Source organism: Marmota marmota, unplaced genomic scaffold (assembly GCF_001458135.2).
Source record: "Marmota marmota marmota unplaced genomic scaffold, marMar, whole genome shotgun sequence".
Taxonomy (NCBI): domain Eukaryota; kingdom Metazoa; phylum Chordata; class Mammalia; order Rodentia; family Sciuridae; genus Marmota; species Marmota marmota.
Window position 1 is genome coordinate 15,287,333 of NW_026000222.1, and position 15,692 is coordinate 15,303,024.

General features: G+C 32.2%; 1 protein-coding gene across 5 annotated transcripts in view; it reads right to left on the minus strand.

The window, feature by feature from the left end:
- Positions 1 to 15,692, minus strand: part of Nfat5 (nuclear factor of activated T cells 5) — a 103,326-nt gene that overhangs the window by 50,189 nt on the left and 37,445 nt on the right. For 2 of the 5 annotated variants that reach the window (XM_048792430.1, XM_048792429.1), the window contains exon 2: positions 8,542 to 8,667. In XM_048792430.1, the coding sequence (XP_048648387.1) occupies positions 8,542 to 8,599 (58 nt within the window). In that variant the 5' untranslated portion in view covers positions 8,600 to 8,667. Of the gene's footprint in view, positions 1 to 8,541; positions 8,671 to 15,692 lie in introns of those variants that run through there. The other 3 variants (XM_048792431.1, XM_015496142.2, XM_048792432.1) reach the window with 2 other exon arrangements.

The window sequence follows — 15,692 nt, forward strand, 5'->3', positions numbered from 1 at the left end:
AAAATATATGAAAAAAATGACATTTAACTAAGCTTCCAAAATCAAAGCTGTTCTCTAGCATTTAAAAATAATTATGCACGTATATTTTATAACTTTTCAACATCTGTGTGAAATCAACTGAGTGTTCTAAAAAAAAAACATTAAAATAAAAGCCATAAAATTTTTTAAGTGTATTAGGTGAACCAATAGTGGAACGGAGAAGGAGTAAACTATCGACTATTCACAAAAACCCAATACAGGATATTTGGAAACAATTTCTGATATAAAACACATTGTTGAATCAGTTATTCTTCGTAAGGATTATATTTTTCTTACTGGTAACAATGACTTCAAATCTAAACATCTTGTCTGATAAAAGTCACCAGATATAAGGACATATTTTCAGATTAAAGAAGAAAGATATTCAGAGAAAAAAAATTATAAGGCCAACATTCATCTTGTCAAGAGATTAAAATATCTAGAACACACAAAGTGGCTGCAAACCTGCTTTGTCAACACCTTACATGCCAACCTTCATTTTCTACTTTTTTTCTTCTTATTATAATATTAATGTAAAGTTCAAAACTTTACAAAAAGGTTTAGTTTCAATCAGTATCAATCCACTATTTAGAAACAAACAAAAAAATAAATGAAACAAAAACAAAAACAAAAAAAGGAAGGAAGAAAGAAAGAAGAAAAGACTTATGAAGAAGTCTGAAAACGAGACCGACCTATACCCTGGGTGAGATTGGATGGGTTAAGTGTCTCTGGCACTATTTGTCTTCACTATTGACAGACACTGTCACACAACCCACCACACGATGCCTGTCTCTGAATGGCGAAGCTAGAATGCAAGTTAAGTGTATTAATAGAAAAAACAACTAGCATCCCAGCATATAAAATAAGCAATCCAGATTAATTAACAAAAAAAACTGTAGGATTGATCATTTAATTTACATGTTTAAAGCAATTTCAATTTCCCATTTATACTTTTCCCACCCAACATAAGTTTACATGCTACAATAAGCAATGTTTTTAAAAAAAACTTTAAAAAACTAAATCATTAATATCCAAATAAATGCATATGGGAAAATTTCCTACCCAAATTTTTTGTTAACTCATATTCACCAATTTGTTCTTCTGTTTATAAATGCAATCTAATCCATAAGTCAGAATGTTCTCTCTCTCTCTCTTTCATGTGTTTTTTAGGCTATGCTCGTACCCAAACTCTCTTAGAGAAAGAAGATATGTTCTGAATAATACACTCAAGCTGTAAGAGATACTGTATTTTAGCAGCAAAAGAATCTTTTCCTTTCTTAGGCGTACTGATTCCCACATAATTCCTTTTCCTTCCATCAAAAAAGTTACCAATTTGTAATTTTAAATTAGATATGCCACTATGCATAAAACATCTGATCCAAAAGCTCTAGTTTAAAGAACAATTACACTACTATTGAAGCTGAATAGTTTGCTAATGATTTACTGGAGACCATCTTTTTATTTCCCAGTCCATCAAACTGTAATACAGGGTTCTAATGCTCTAAAATAATTATTTTTCTGGTTTTTAGTATAAACTCTCATAATGTAGTCATGTACCGTATAACATGAATTTTCAATTAACAAAAGACTGAATAGTCAATGGTGGTCCAAATACATTACATCATCCAATGACATAGCTGTCTTAGTATGTGTTAAATACATGCTAATGTTTGCACAATGATGAAACTGCCTTATGATGCATTTCCCAAAACTTATCCCCACTGCTAAGTGATGCATGACTGTAAGTTTTTTTTTTTCCTTTTGGGGGGGGGGGGTTCCTAGTGCTAAGAATAGAACCCAGGGCTTCACACATGCTAGGCAAGCATTCTGCATATAAGCCGTATTCCCAGTCCATGACTGTAATTGCCAGAATACAATATATACATAGATATTAATTAAAGAATGATTCCTGGAAAATAAAATTGTTTTTTTCTGACATTTAGGGAAATGTTTTAAATGAATCTGTTGTGCCACCACACAAAAGAATTTAAGCACAGTGTAAAACATGTACTAGGTATACATTAAATTACATGTTATTTGTTTTTTTGTAGCACTGGAGATGGAACCCAGAGCCTCACACATACTAGGCAAGTGCTCTAGCTGCAGCTACATTCCCAGCCCAATAATTTGATTTTTAGTCCTTTTCAAGCTCTTTCCTATTGAAACAGAAAGATGTTTTCTATTATCCAGTGACTGGGAGCACTGCTGGTCAATAGTTGGTCAAGAGACTAAATACCAGAAGTAACTCTCTACCTCAAATAACTTCAAAAAAAGAAGAAGAAGAAAGAAATTACACTAATTGGCAAATACATTTATTATACTGCCAATGACCCAGGTGTAAGTAAAAAATTAGACAGCCAACTTTAGAAATATCTTCCTTCAGAAACTGTGTGTCCTTCCTATGACTTATCATCCTCTATCAATGTTCTTTTTATATACAAGGGTTTCTATTGACTCTATACAAAAAAAAAAAAAAAAAAAAACCCTTACATAGTAAAAATAATGGCATTTATAAATCTAGTTTTTGTTTTTTTAAGTATTAGAGATTAAATTCAGGGTCTGGCATATGCTAGGCAAGTGCTCTACCACTGAGCTACTTTCCCAGCATTTTTTTCCCCCTTAGTGGTACTAAGGCACGAACCCAGGGTTACTTATCAATGAGCTACATCCCCAGCCCTTTCTATTTAATTTTGAGGTAGGGTCTCACTAAGTTGCTGAGGCTAGCTTCAAACTTGATATCCTCCTGCCTCAGCCTCCCAAGAAGCTGAGATTACAGCCATGCACCACCATGCCCAGCTAAATGGTATCATTTGTTAAAAAGAAAACATATCAAATAAACAAGTAAAGCTCTTTTGTTATATGAATTATGTCAATGTCTTTGCTTATATTATGTTATTGGTGAGATAAAAAATTAGCTCACTTCTGTGCATTAATTTTTTCTTCTTTTCCAGTACTGGGCATCGAGCACCCAGGGCCTTGCACATTCTAGGCAAGTCCTCTACCACTGACACTGAACTACATCCCCACCCTAGTGTGTTAACTTCTTAAGTGCAATTGTACAAAGCACATAAAAAGCATCTATTTTATGTAAATATTTGTCTTATAAATGGTTAAGAATCTGACCAGTTTTCAAATGCATTTCTAAGTGCTGGGGTATAGCTCAGTGACAGAATTCTTGCCAAGCATGTGTAAGGCCCTGGGTTCAATCCCAGGCAAAAAAAAAGTGTGTGTACACACACACACACACACACACACATATTAACTAATTAAAATAAAACACTGTTCTACAAACTCAGGTAACATATAAATGTGTGTTCTTTAATCAGAAACTGAATAAATAACAATTATTTATAAAAATTACTGCTAAACAGTCAGGCATGGTGGCACACACCTATAATCCCAGCAACTTGGGAATCTTCAGTTAAAAGGATCACAAGCTTGAGGCCAGCCCAGAAAACTTAGTGAGCCCCTATCTCAAAACAAAATAAGAAGGACTAGGAATGTAACTTATCAGTAGAAGACCTGAAATTGCATAGCAAGTACAAGGCCATGGGTTCCACCTCCAACACAGAGAGGAGAAAAAAACAGTTGATGTTAAAAATTAAAAGGACAATAAAAGGGAAATATTTAGAGAACACAGCAATAACAATCAAGATTACTTTCTAATAATAACAATTATAATGTGGATAGCCACCTGAATAAGCAGCTGTTTCTAAACTAATGGTTATGGCTCCAAGTTTGCTTATACTTTTCATTCTAATAAATCTGTATATACACACAAGCTATTTTTACATGTAAGTATGTATATTTACATTTACTATGGAATTTCAGAATATTAAGATCAAGGCAGAATACAGATTTTTGAATCTACTTGTGAAACATATCTGTAACTAGGATCTCATTTCCTTCTTAAGTGGTCCAATTTTCTAGGCAAAGTAAGAATGTCCATTTGACATCAACTCACAACATTTTAGCTTACAACATCAATAATTAATTATCTTTCTTATTAATGGCTTTATTTACAAATAACATACTAAGTGGTGAAAATTCTGAAATATATTAACCCAGCAGGCAAATTTATTCTTCAAATATAGTCAATTCAAGAATGAAATTCAAATCACACAGCATTAAGTACTTTCTAGTACAAGGAAATAAGTTATAATAAATTCAACAGGATATATAATTCTGTTGCTATTAATTAGTTTTTTAAAAACAATATTCTTCAAAATATCATATTTCCAATTTTCAAGTTCTAACACTTCTAAGAAAAAGGCATGGCTTTTTCAACATAATCCTACAGACTTCTTCATCTAGGATATTATGTTCCCCTAAACCAAATGATAGCACACAATGTTAAATTCCCTCAAGAAATAAGACCTCAGCAATAAAGAAGAGGTGTACCTTTGGCTAGATATGATTATATACAATGATATGCAAATTATCTAGCACAATTCCAATAACAAAATGGAAACTCGAAAATAATAACATTTTCTTCACCCCAATTTTTGTATGTTTTTGTTGTTATGGATGATTTAGAAACTCCTTTGAGGTTAATTTAAATGATTGAGAGGTCTAAAATGAAAGATGGCTGTTCTTTGGTTACCAGACATTAATTTAATTGTCAAGTATTCTCTTTTACAGTGTAAACGGCACTCAATTAGGTTCTTTCAACATAGAAAACACAGATTATACACTTGAGATTTAATAATTGCCATGGCACAGAATTCAAAGCTCTTTAAAAGAAGTTTATTATATGGATCACTTTGTGTAAAGTTATAAACTTAAATTTTAGCCTTAAAAACCTACAGTGATCCAATTATTAGAGATATTCAACACAGATTTCTATTATACATGCTTTGACTGGGTACACCATACATCTTAAAAACTGTTTGGAAGTATACTTCTAAAAAGAGCAATAATATATAATTTTGGAAATAAAACACCAAATTTATGAAAATAAAAAATTATAAACTAGTTATGAATATTCTCTGAATCATAAAACTATAGTTTATTTAATTCATTACTTAGCTCAAAAATTTGAATAAAAAATTTTTTAAAGATGTGAAAGTCACTTTAACACAATATCATATTTTGTTATAAACTTGTACATATAGTATGATATACCCAAATGAAGACAGTCTGGGATAGAAATAATTTGATTTCTTAAAATTTCTTAAAATGAACTAACAGTTACTGTTGACTTCTGTGAAAGAATTCCTATTACAAATAAATTAAGTAAACCCAAGGATAAAAACTTGAAAGACAATACATTAAAAGTAATACTTAATTGTATGGCATGTGAATTGTATCTTAATAAAGCTGTTTTGTTTTGTTAACAAAAACCTGCCACACCTCATTTCAAAACCACAAATTCTGGTACATAACTGTTTCAATTCTCCTAAATATTACTTCAATTTTAGTTCTTCTTAATCCATATCACAATAGGATTCTCAATAATGCCTTTTTCTCTTGGTCAGCTCCTTATATTGCCCACCCCCTCAAAAAAAAAAACCCAAAATACATCAATTCATTTGGATATGCTTCTTATTTAAGAAAAATGGCCCCAGTTTTAACTACCAAGAATCTACAATAGTGTTCAAAAATTTTCTAAAGTTTTTATTCACTAATATACTGAACCTTAACTCTCTACTACCCTTACAGGAGATAAAGGGGAGGCAAACAAATTTTGGACTGATGGCTACATCTTCCCTATTCTGAAACTTAGCTCCACTGAAAGGAAAGAAATTTCCCCTGGGATTCACAGGATCAAAAAGATGTTATTGTTGAGAGCATGTAAAGATGTAAATAGTATAGAAGTAAAAAAAAAGTTGAGAGACACTCCGTTACTCAGTATTCTGGATTGTGGATTAGCAGCATATTTATTCATGCACTCAGAAATATGTGCAGGGGGAAAAAAATCTACATTGGTGAATCTGAGAAACATGTTTGCAATAATTAAATAACAAAGAATGTCCATGAACACCCATATGCCCAGCCTCCATATTTTAAAATTTAAATTGATTTAAAACTCGTGAAACACAAACCTTTATGGCAGAACTAGAAGTCTGTTTCCACCAGGCCCTCATACCTGATAGCAGCCAATCCGGCTCCTTCAAAATTCTGAAGAATTAACTATATAAGAGTCATCATTTTTATGCATTTCATATTTAAACAGCAAAAGCTACATTGTTTTTTAAATTCACAGAAATTTAAATTAATGTGCATTTCCCTAGACATCTAGTCTTTTGGCCAGGAAAACATTAAATAACTTGGTAATATACTTCAAATCTCTCTTTTTTATATCACCAAGGGCATTAATATGTCAAATAAAAATGTGACTCTAATGATTTATATAACAGATTTCCCTATAATAATTATTTTGTAATTTAAACCCCTTTAATCTCTAACAGTATAAAATACAGAAATCATTCTACCAATATGACATTAGAATACCAGAATAAACTATATTGGTTACTAAAATTAAATTATATTTAATAAAATATTACAAATGATAGTTTTATAGATCACCAAAGCTTTGTATGAATAAAATAAAACTACCAAGGTGACCTCTATACTCTCTTCATCATCTTTATTATGTCAATAATTTCAAGATGATAAGAATTTATTACTTCGGAATACTTCCTTTGCTCAAATCTCTTATTTTCATGATTTTTCAACTCAAAATTTCAATCTAACTTTATCTGAAGATAATTTTCTCAGCTATATTGGGGGTGAGGGTAATATTTCATTAGTGACTTAAAATTAAGAACTTGTAATATTTACATATAGGAATTTTTGAAATTTAGTTTGGTATTATTTAAAAAGAAGAGTTGTTCTTTTCCCAAACCTAGCTAACATTTTTTCAGTTTTTAAAAGGAACTGGATCTACTATAAACAGATGTTAAAAAGCACAGAAGAAACAGACTTTTAGTTCTATACAGATTCAACATGTCTTTAAAAAACAATCTCAAAAAATACAAAAGAAATCAGTTAGTCAATTTCTACATGTGGATTTAAAGTGAAATACTTTATAGAAATATTTTATTTCACATTTTATAATTTGATGTAATTTTTAAAACTAGATTTAAACTCATCAAAAATATTTAGAGCCATTTTATAACCCAGTGGATATAATGTGAACCAGGTCATTTTCTCAATTTGATTACTAAAAAGTTAACAAATTCACAATTAAATCCACAGAAACTGTTAGAAAATGTCTGGCAACACATGAACAGTGAGCAGGGCTGATAAGTTTCTTTATCATATTTAAAGTTTTCCTGCCCTCAGTCAGGAAGGTGTCATACTGCACTATACAGTTTGAGAAACATTTAAACCACTACCTTCCACTTCACTGTTCTATTTTTGAAACAAAAAGAATTAACTGAAAACAATGGTCCGATGGACTTAAGATAAGAGGTATCATACCTATTAGGTAAGAAACCTCTAATTAGAAGGACAGATAAAACTTCAGATTATATAATTTTTTTTCCAGAACTTCAGATTATATAATTTTTTTCATTTTTCATATATACTTAGCAATGTATAAAATCCCAACTTAAAATTAGTTGGGCAAGCTAATATTATGGAAAGCATTCATACTAATTTATCATTAATTAAGACTTTTTTTCTAGTTGCTTATCTGTCAATCTTTTATTGCAATTCAAAATAAAATTTGGAACCAATCTTACATAGTTATAAAGTGTATGATTTGAGAGCTGAGTAAAAATAAAACTTGAACAATTTCAAACATTACTTTCTATAAGCTTTCATTGATAGAAGAAATGTCTTTACATAAATATTATATTTATATTCAAATCTTTGATAATTGTAGATGAATTTAAAATAGAAAAACCACATATATTTTTTAATGTAGAGAAAGATTAAAGTAATGTGAACAAAAAAGGGACTTGAGAGGCTTGAGTCCGTTTTCAGAATCTATAAAATATTTTTCTCTTTAAGCAGGTGTTTAAAAATAATTGTTAAAAAGACAGCTGAGTAAGGTGGCCCAAACCTATTTTCTCAGTGACTTGGGAAGCTGAGTTATGAGGACCACAAGTTTAAGATCAGACTCAGCAACTTAGCAAGATTCTCGACAATTTAGTGAGACACCGTCTCAAAATAAAAAGTAAAAAGGGCTGGGAACACCAGCACAGTGGTAGAGCAACTCTGGGTTCAATCCCCAGTATCACACACACAAAAAAAGGTTAAATAGAAATTCAAATATAATTTTCTATCCATAGCTTAGTATTTAATCTATTTATGTGAAGCCAACAAAAATTTTAAGCTAGTTCCCATATTTGAAAATAAGATCCATTTTAGAAGATGGTACTTATTATTTTCTAAAATAATAATTACATTAAGAAAATTATACTGAAAAAATTTAAGTTTAAAGGTATACACTTTAAAACCTCCTAAAACAAACCCTCAAATCACACTCTTTTTGATATGAACTTTGCCAGCACTGTTCATGTTGGCCAGATAATATCCTAGGTGTCTTTTAAGAAAGTAAAATGAAATGCATACCAGCAGCAACTACAGCTGGAGGAGGCGAGCCTGCCTCACCACCACTTGTCTGACTCATTGATGCTACAGATGTTTCACTAGATGGAGGTAACTGTAACTCCTTTGGGAGAAGATCATAGACAGATTCTGTGGAGAGAAATGAAAGGAGAAAGACAGTTTTAAAGAGTCATTTAACAACCTAATTACATGCGCATGAAATGAATATTATTTCTCTCACAAGAATGTTATTCACAAAAAAACAATACCATATCATACCTCTATAAAGAATTATTAGCATTTTTTTTCTTTTAGTATAATTTTCCATTCATTCTGCTTCCTGACTTTCTGGCTTTATTCCTTGGGTTCAAGAAAATCTCTAGAAAGTTATTAAATTTTTAAAGTAATTAAAACTAGACAGAGAAAATATGTTAAACAACCTAAGATTGTCCAATTATTCCTTTGTAATAGTACAAGTGTAACTTGCTATTCTTTACATATAAGACGGAATATAGCATATATCAGTTTTAAATTGGCTTTTCTAATTAGTCCATTAGTCTGGATCTTTTACTCAACACCCATTAGCAAACAGTATTTTAATCCAACACCATCATAATTCATTTTTCATGTCTGAAAAAAAATAAAAAAGGAATGTCATGCCCAAGGAAATACTTCCTATTTTCTGAGGCATCTCTGACTCTGGAAAGGCACAGGTATGCAATGCTTTTAAATCAGGGAGCTTATAAATACCTATTTAAGATTATGATTATTTTTGTATCCCTGATTAAAGAGTACTCTATCTATAGAAAATATTTGATAAAATAAAAAATAAAGATGTGTCCACCGAAACCTAAAAAATAAATATTAAAAAATTCTCTCTTTCTCTCTCTCTCTCGCTTAAAAAATTTGTTTTCTGATTATCATTATATATTTTTCAGCTTTTTATATGTTGTTATGTGGAAATAATTTTTAAGATATTGTCTAAAGGTACTAAAATCAAAGTTGGAAGAAACTTTTGAAAGAGCAGTTAGAAGCATATGCCTATTTTCAAAAGAACTAAGGCACAAAGGCCCAATATTCCAAGAAACCTAACACTCCATAATTAAAGATTATTATCTACATGAGTGACAAAAAAAGTTAGCATTACTAGACAGCTTATCCTTGATAACACTTTTAGTTAACTGATTACTAAATTCATAAATACTTTGGTCATCACAAATAAACACTAAAGGATGTACCCTAATTTTGATATGGATAGGGATAAGGAAAAAAGTCAAGAAGGGAAGCTAAAATAGAAGTTACATAGTTAAATGATTTTCATTTACAGTAGAGAATAAACTTAAAAAACCCTATTACCTAACACTTGAAATGTTCATCTTCACAGCATCTAGAGATTCAGCATCTGTCTGACTGAATATAACATGCCTGGTTGCAACTTTTCAGCTTATTATATGTTGCTAAACACCTTAAGGAAATTATTTCTAGCTTTCAAATAATACAGGAGAAGGGGAGATAGAATCTAATTAAATGACATTATCAACAAATATTCATTTTAATATAGTTGTCTTTCTTACTCCTTGAAAACAAAAAGTTCTTTAGATATGCCAGGCATGGTATAGTATAGATATAATCCCAAATACTAGGGAGGTTGAGGCAGGAGGATTACAAATTTAAAGCCAGCCTGGGCTATTTAGAGAGACTCTGTCTCAAAGTAAAAAAGGCAGTAGATATAGCTCAGTGCTATCACACCTGGCTATGGAATTTCCTCAGAGTACCACTGGGTTTATCCCCATGTCTCTGGGGACTGAACCCAGAGACACTTAATCACTTAACCACATCCGCAGCCCTTTTTATTTTTATCTTGAGACAAGGTCTTGTTAAATTGCTGAGGTTAGCCTTGAATTTGTAATCCTCCTGCCTCAGCCTTCAAAGTAGCTGGGATAACAGGCATGTGCCATCACACCTGGCTATGGAAATTTCTTTTAAATCTTCTTCCATCGATACCAAAATATTAAAGAAATATAAATTATGCTGTAAACACTATTTATTGTCTTGCGGTCCTAAATTCAAATAATCTCTACTAGTTAATGAAAAGAACTCCTGAACAAAAGAACACAGGTTCTTTAATTCTATGAAAATGACAGTCTTAAGTAAGCACTAGTCATTTCATGTTACATCACAATATCTATTTTTGCTATGTTATCTTTTAAATTAGTTTAGAAAGATAAGGGAACAATGAAGGTTTATAAAAAACAAAATATTTAGAAACAGAATGGGAAATCCATAATGGAAAGACAGCTTCTGAGAAAAGATTTCTTTTACTAAAGTCAGTAGTAAAATCAGTGGGGGGACATGGAGGGCGAAAAAATAAGATTTCTTTCTGGAGTGATAAAAATGTTCCAAATTAGATTACTCTGCAAATACACTAACAACTACTAAGTGTATTCCTTTAAATGGGTAAATTTAAAAAAAAAAAATTTTAGTTACAGATGGACACAATACCTTTATTTTATTTATAAGTTTTTATGTGGTGCTGAGGATCAAACCCAGTGCCTCACAGGTGCTAGGCAAGCCCTCTACCACTGAGCCATAACCCCAGCCCTATATGGGTAAACTTTTATATGTAAAGCATGAATCAATAAAGCTGGCTATTTTAACAAAAAGGGAGAGAAAGCACAAATGAGAATTACCTAAGAGCAAGCAGTTTCTGATAAACTTCATGGACATTTGTAAAAAGCAAAATTGTGAAAAAGGCCAGATTACAAACCAATATGTCCTTTAAGGCTATTATACTGAGGGCAAAGAAAATGCTGTAGGCAGAGTTATACTAAATTAAGTGATAAAAATCTCAAAAAGTTTTTAAACAAGATGAAGAAGTGTCAACTTAATAAAATAGATGAGTTTTAACAAACAGCACTCAAAAAGTAAAAGTTCAACCTGAGGGAGGTTGGTTATTATACTAACAACTTGAACAAGGATTTCAAACCTGGAAATGACAGAGGTTTAAGAAGGATATATTGTATATTTCATAATTCATCACAAATAATGATTAACTAAAGTACATACCCCTAACGGAATAAGGTAAAATTTAATGAAGATTATATAGCTGATCAATGGGGCTGAGGTTGTGGCTCAGTGGTAGAGTACTCACCTAGCACGTGCAAGGCCCATGAAAATAAATAAATAAAATAAAGGTATATTTTAAAAAGTATTTATATATATAATGGCTGATCAAAAAGTTCACAGCAGCTGGACACAGTGGTGCATGTCTGTAATCCCAGTAACTCGGGAAGCTGAGACAGAAGAATCGAATATTCAAGTCCAGCCTGGGCAATTTATCAAGACCCTATCTCAAAATTAAAAATAAAAAGGACCCTATCTCAAAATTAAAAATAAAAAGGACTGAGGTTGTAGCTCAGTGATAGAGCACTTATTTAGCATGTGTGAGGCACTGGATTTGATTCTCAGCACTGCATATAAATAAATAAAATAAAGGTCCATCAACAACTAAAAAAATATTAAAAAAAAAAAAAAAAGACTGGGGATACAGCTCAATGGTGAAGCACCCCTGAGGTTAAATCCCTAGTACCAAAAAAAAAAAAAAAAAAAAAATTGCACAGCACTTATATGTGTTCATTTTCCCCTGCCATTTGTTAAATCTAGAAGTTCTTTTAATTTTCTTTTCTACGGGAAGTCTTTCATTAGCCTAACAATTGAGCTGGTTGTTTTCTTACATGTTTTTTTCTATTAATGTTGGTAATAATTTGTGTAATAATGTTTAAACAACTCATCTATGGTTCACTATGAATTTAAGTTGACCAAAATTCCAATGTAAGTACATTACTTAAGTATTAACATGGCAAAAATACATTTAATGCAATATAGTAACTCCATTAATATAAATTATTAATATAGGGTTTGAGAAAAGAAATTAAGCAGAAAAGGGTACAGATTCAGAATATCAAGAATTTGTCTTAGGGCTGGGGTCAAGGTTCAGTGCCTAGCATGCTTGAAGCACTGGGTTCGATTCTCAGCACCAAATTTAAATAAATGAATAAAATAAAGGTCCATCAACAACTTTAAAAAAAAAGAATTTGTCTTATATTGGTGCAACAGTGCTGAGCATAGGGCAACTGGAAGGAGGAATGAAGGAAATGAAACCACCATTCTCAAATATTAAGAACAAATTAATTCTTCCCAAGTGGAAAGGGTGGAAAGGCAACAATATAAAAATGGGTTGACATGGCTGGCTTGTTTGTTTGGTCATTCTGTAAACTCTAATTGATTCATTTATGTCACCAATTATTTCTGAATCAATTCAGTCTTTATTCTTCAACACCAGCAATGAGGGAGTGGACGAATTTCACTATAATACATCATGTTCAAAGTATACAGAAATTCTATCCTGAGGGCACAGGATAGTAAGAGAGAAAGAAAAAATTGATAAATTAATAGTTAAGCTTTTTTTTCAGTTGGGCATACTGTGACCACCTACATGCCATTCTCTGCTGCTTTATTCTGTTATTTCTTGTTCCAGGAAGATGTGAACCCCTGAAACACCCACACTTCCTCTCACTTTTTACTAAAATATATACTGTTTAAAAAATACAATAGAAGTAGAACCATTCATGAACAGGGCATGCCCTCTCTGAGGGCACAGCCTCAGAGAGCTGCTACAAAGCTTAAATAGGACAATTTTTGTTAAATTGTATACCACTAATGCTGCTGGTTCACATCTATACAGTGATTTTTTTTTAAGTCATAATTGGACACAATACCTTTATTTTATTTATTTATTTTTATGTGGTGCTGAGAATTGAACCCAGGGCCTCGCTGTGCTAGGTGAGCCCTCTACCACTGAGCCACAACCTCAGCCCTATACAGAGGGCTTACATATATTTATATATATATATATATATATTTAAAAATATATATAAGGAAAAAAGCAGTATATAAGATGTTTGGCTAGGCCCGATGGATCATGCCTGTAATCCCAGCAACTTGAGAAGCTGAGGCAGAAAGATGAAAGTTTAAGGCCAGTGAGACCCAGTCTCAAAAATAAAAAAGTCTAGGAATGTAGCTCAGCGGTAAAGCAACAGTGGGTTCAATCCCCAGAACCACAGAAAAAAAGGGGGGGGGGGCGGAATTTCTGTTCACTTATTCCAGGAAGAAGGAACCCTAAGATAACTGAGTTGCACCTGGGGTGTTAGTGTGAACTCATGATAGTATACAGGTATGTATATGTAGGCTGAGCATCACTAATCAAAAAATTCAAAATGCTCTGAAACTTGAAACTTTCCAGGTGCAAACATGAAGTACAAAAAAGTTTTGGATTTTGAAATATTTTGAATTTTGGTTAAGGAGTCCCAATCAGTAAAGTCAATGTAAATATTCCAAAATCTGGGGGGAGAAAAAATTTTAAAATACTTCTGGTCCTAAGCATTTCAAATAAAGGATAGTCAACCCATATAGACAGAAAAATACAGACATAAATGTACATGTAATTTATGTAAACATATATTCCATAGCTCTGTTCTCTGGAAGGGAGCAGCAGCAACCCAAAAGTATATTCATACAAAATTTTTATTTCTAAGTACTATTCTCCACTAAAAGAAATAAGAGGTTCTTAGAAAAATAGATGTAAGGACTAAGACAGGGAAAGTCCAAGGAGCCTTAGAGAATTTGTTTTACAAAAGGTAAGGAAGTACTCAAAGAATCATGGGGTCATGTCATAGGACACTTCTGCTTGAAAGGGCTCAAACTGAACACACAGGACAAAATAAGCGTGTAAATAAGTAATAATAGTAACATTTAATCTACTGAAAATATAGACGTTCATGTTGAAATAAAACAATAAGTTAAAAAGTTCAATGAGAAACAAGATATTTATATAGTTTCACAGTGTAACTCCACTAAATATTTATTAATTGCGAAGGAGAAAAAGGGATTCTTTAAAGTAGTGAAGACTAATCAAAGTAGGTATCATCAGTAATGACAAATCAAAATCATACACCACTTGATACAATAACATAAAAATACAACATCTCTGTGATTTTCTGCCAAAGATGCATAATTTGAATGTAATCAGGAGGAAGTCTGTCCAACTCAGACTTTCTATAAAAACAAAAGGATTATAATCTTAAAAAGTATCAAAATCATTGTTTTAGTTCATTTTCTGTTGACTTAATAGAATACATCAGTGAGATAAAAAGAGAAGAAATTTATTTCTTACTCTTCAAAATGCTAGGAAATTCAAAGTCAAGGGGCCATATCTCGTAAAGGGCTTCCTCTTGGTGAGAACTCCTTGCAGAGTCCCAAAGATGGATAAGCAAACCAGAGCAAGACTCCCAGGGATAGCTGCTTTTTTAACAAAATCATTCCCACCAAAATACATTAATCTATTTAAGAAAAGAGAACCCTCATGACCCAATCACCTCTAAAGGTTCTGTTAAAGTTTAGATACAAGGTGTCCCCCAAAAGCTCATGTGAGACAACACAACAAAGTTTACAGGTGAAATGATTGAGCTAGGAGAGACTTAACCAAATCAGTGCATTAATCCATTCTGAAAGGATTAACTGGGTGATAACTATAGACAAATACAATGTGGGTAGAGGAGTAGGTCATTGGTGGCTTCCCTTTGGAGTATATATTTTATCCCTGGTGAGTGGGCACTCTCTGCTTATTGATTGTCATGTCCTGAGCTGCTTTCCTTTACCCCACCCTTTTGCCATAATGTTCTATCTTACCTTGAACCCAGAACTAATGGAGTCAGCCATCTATGGACTGAGACTTCTGAAACCATGAGCCCCAAATAAACTTTTCCTCATCTAAAATTGTTCTTATCAGGCCTTTTGGTTAATGTGACCGAAAAGGTATCTAAAACATGTTCCATCTACAAATATCATCAATAAATGACATGGGGGATTCAGAACTCATGAATTCTGGGAGAACAAAAATTCAAACCACTGCCGACACACCATCTACTCAGGAGGCTGAAGCAGGAGGATTACAAGTTTGAAGTAATTCTGGGCAACTCAGGAAGACACTGTCTCCTGGGGTTGTGGCTCAGGGGTAGAGCTCTTGCCTAGCATGTATGAGGCACTGGGTTTTTCTCAGCACCGCATATAAATAAATAAAATAAAGGTCCATCAACAATAATGAAAATATTTTTAAA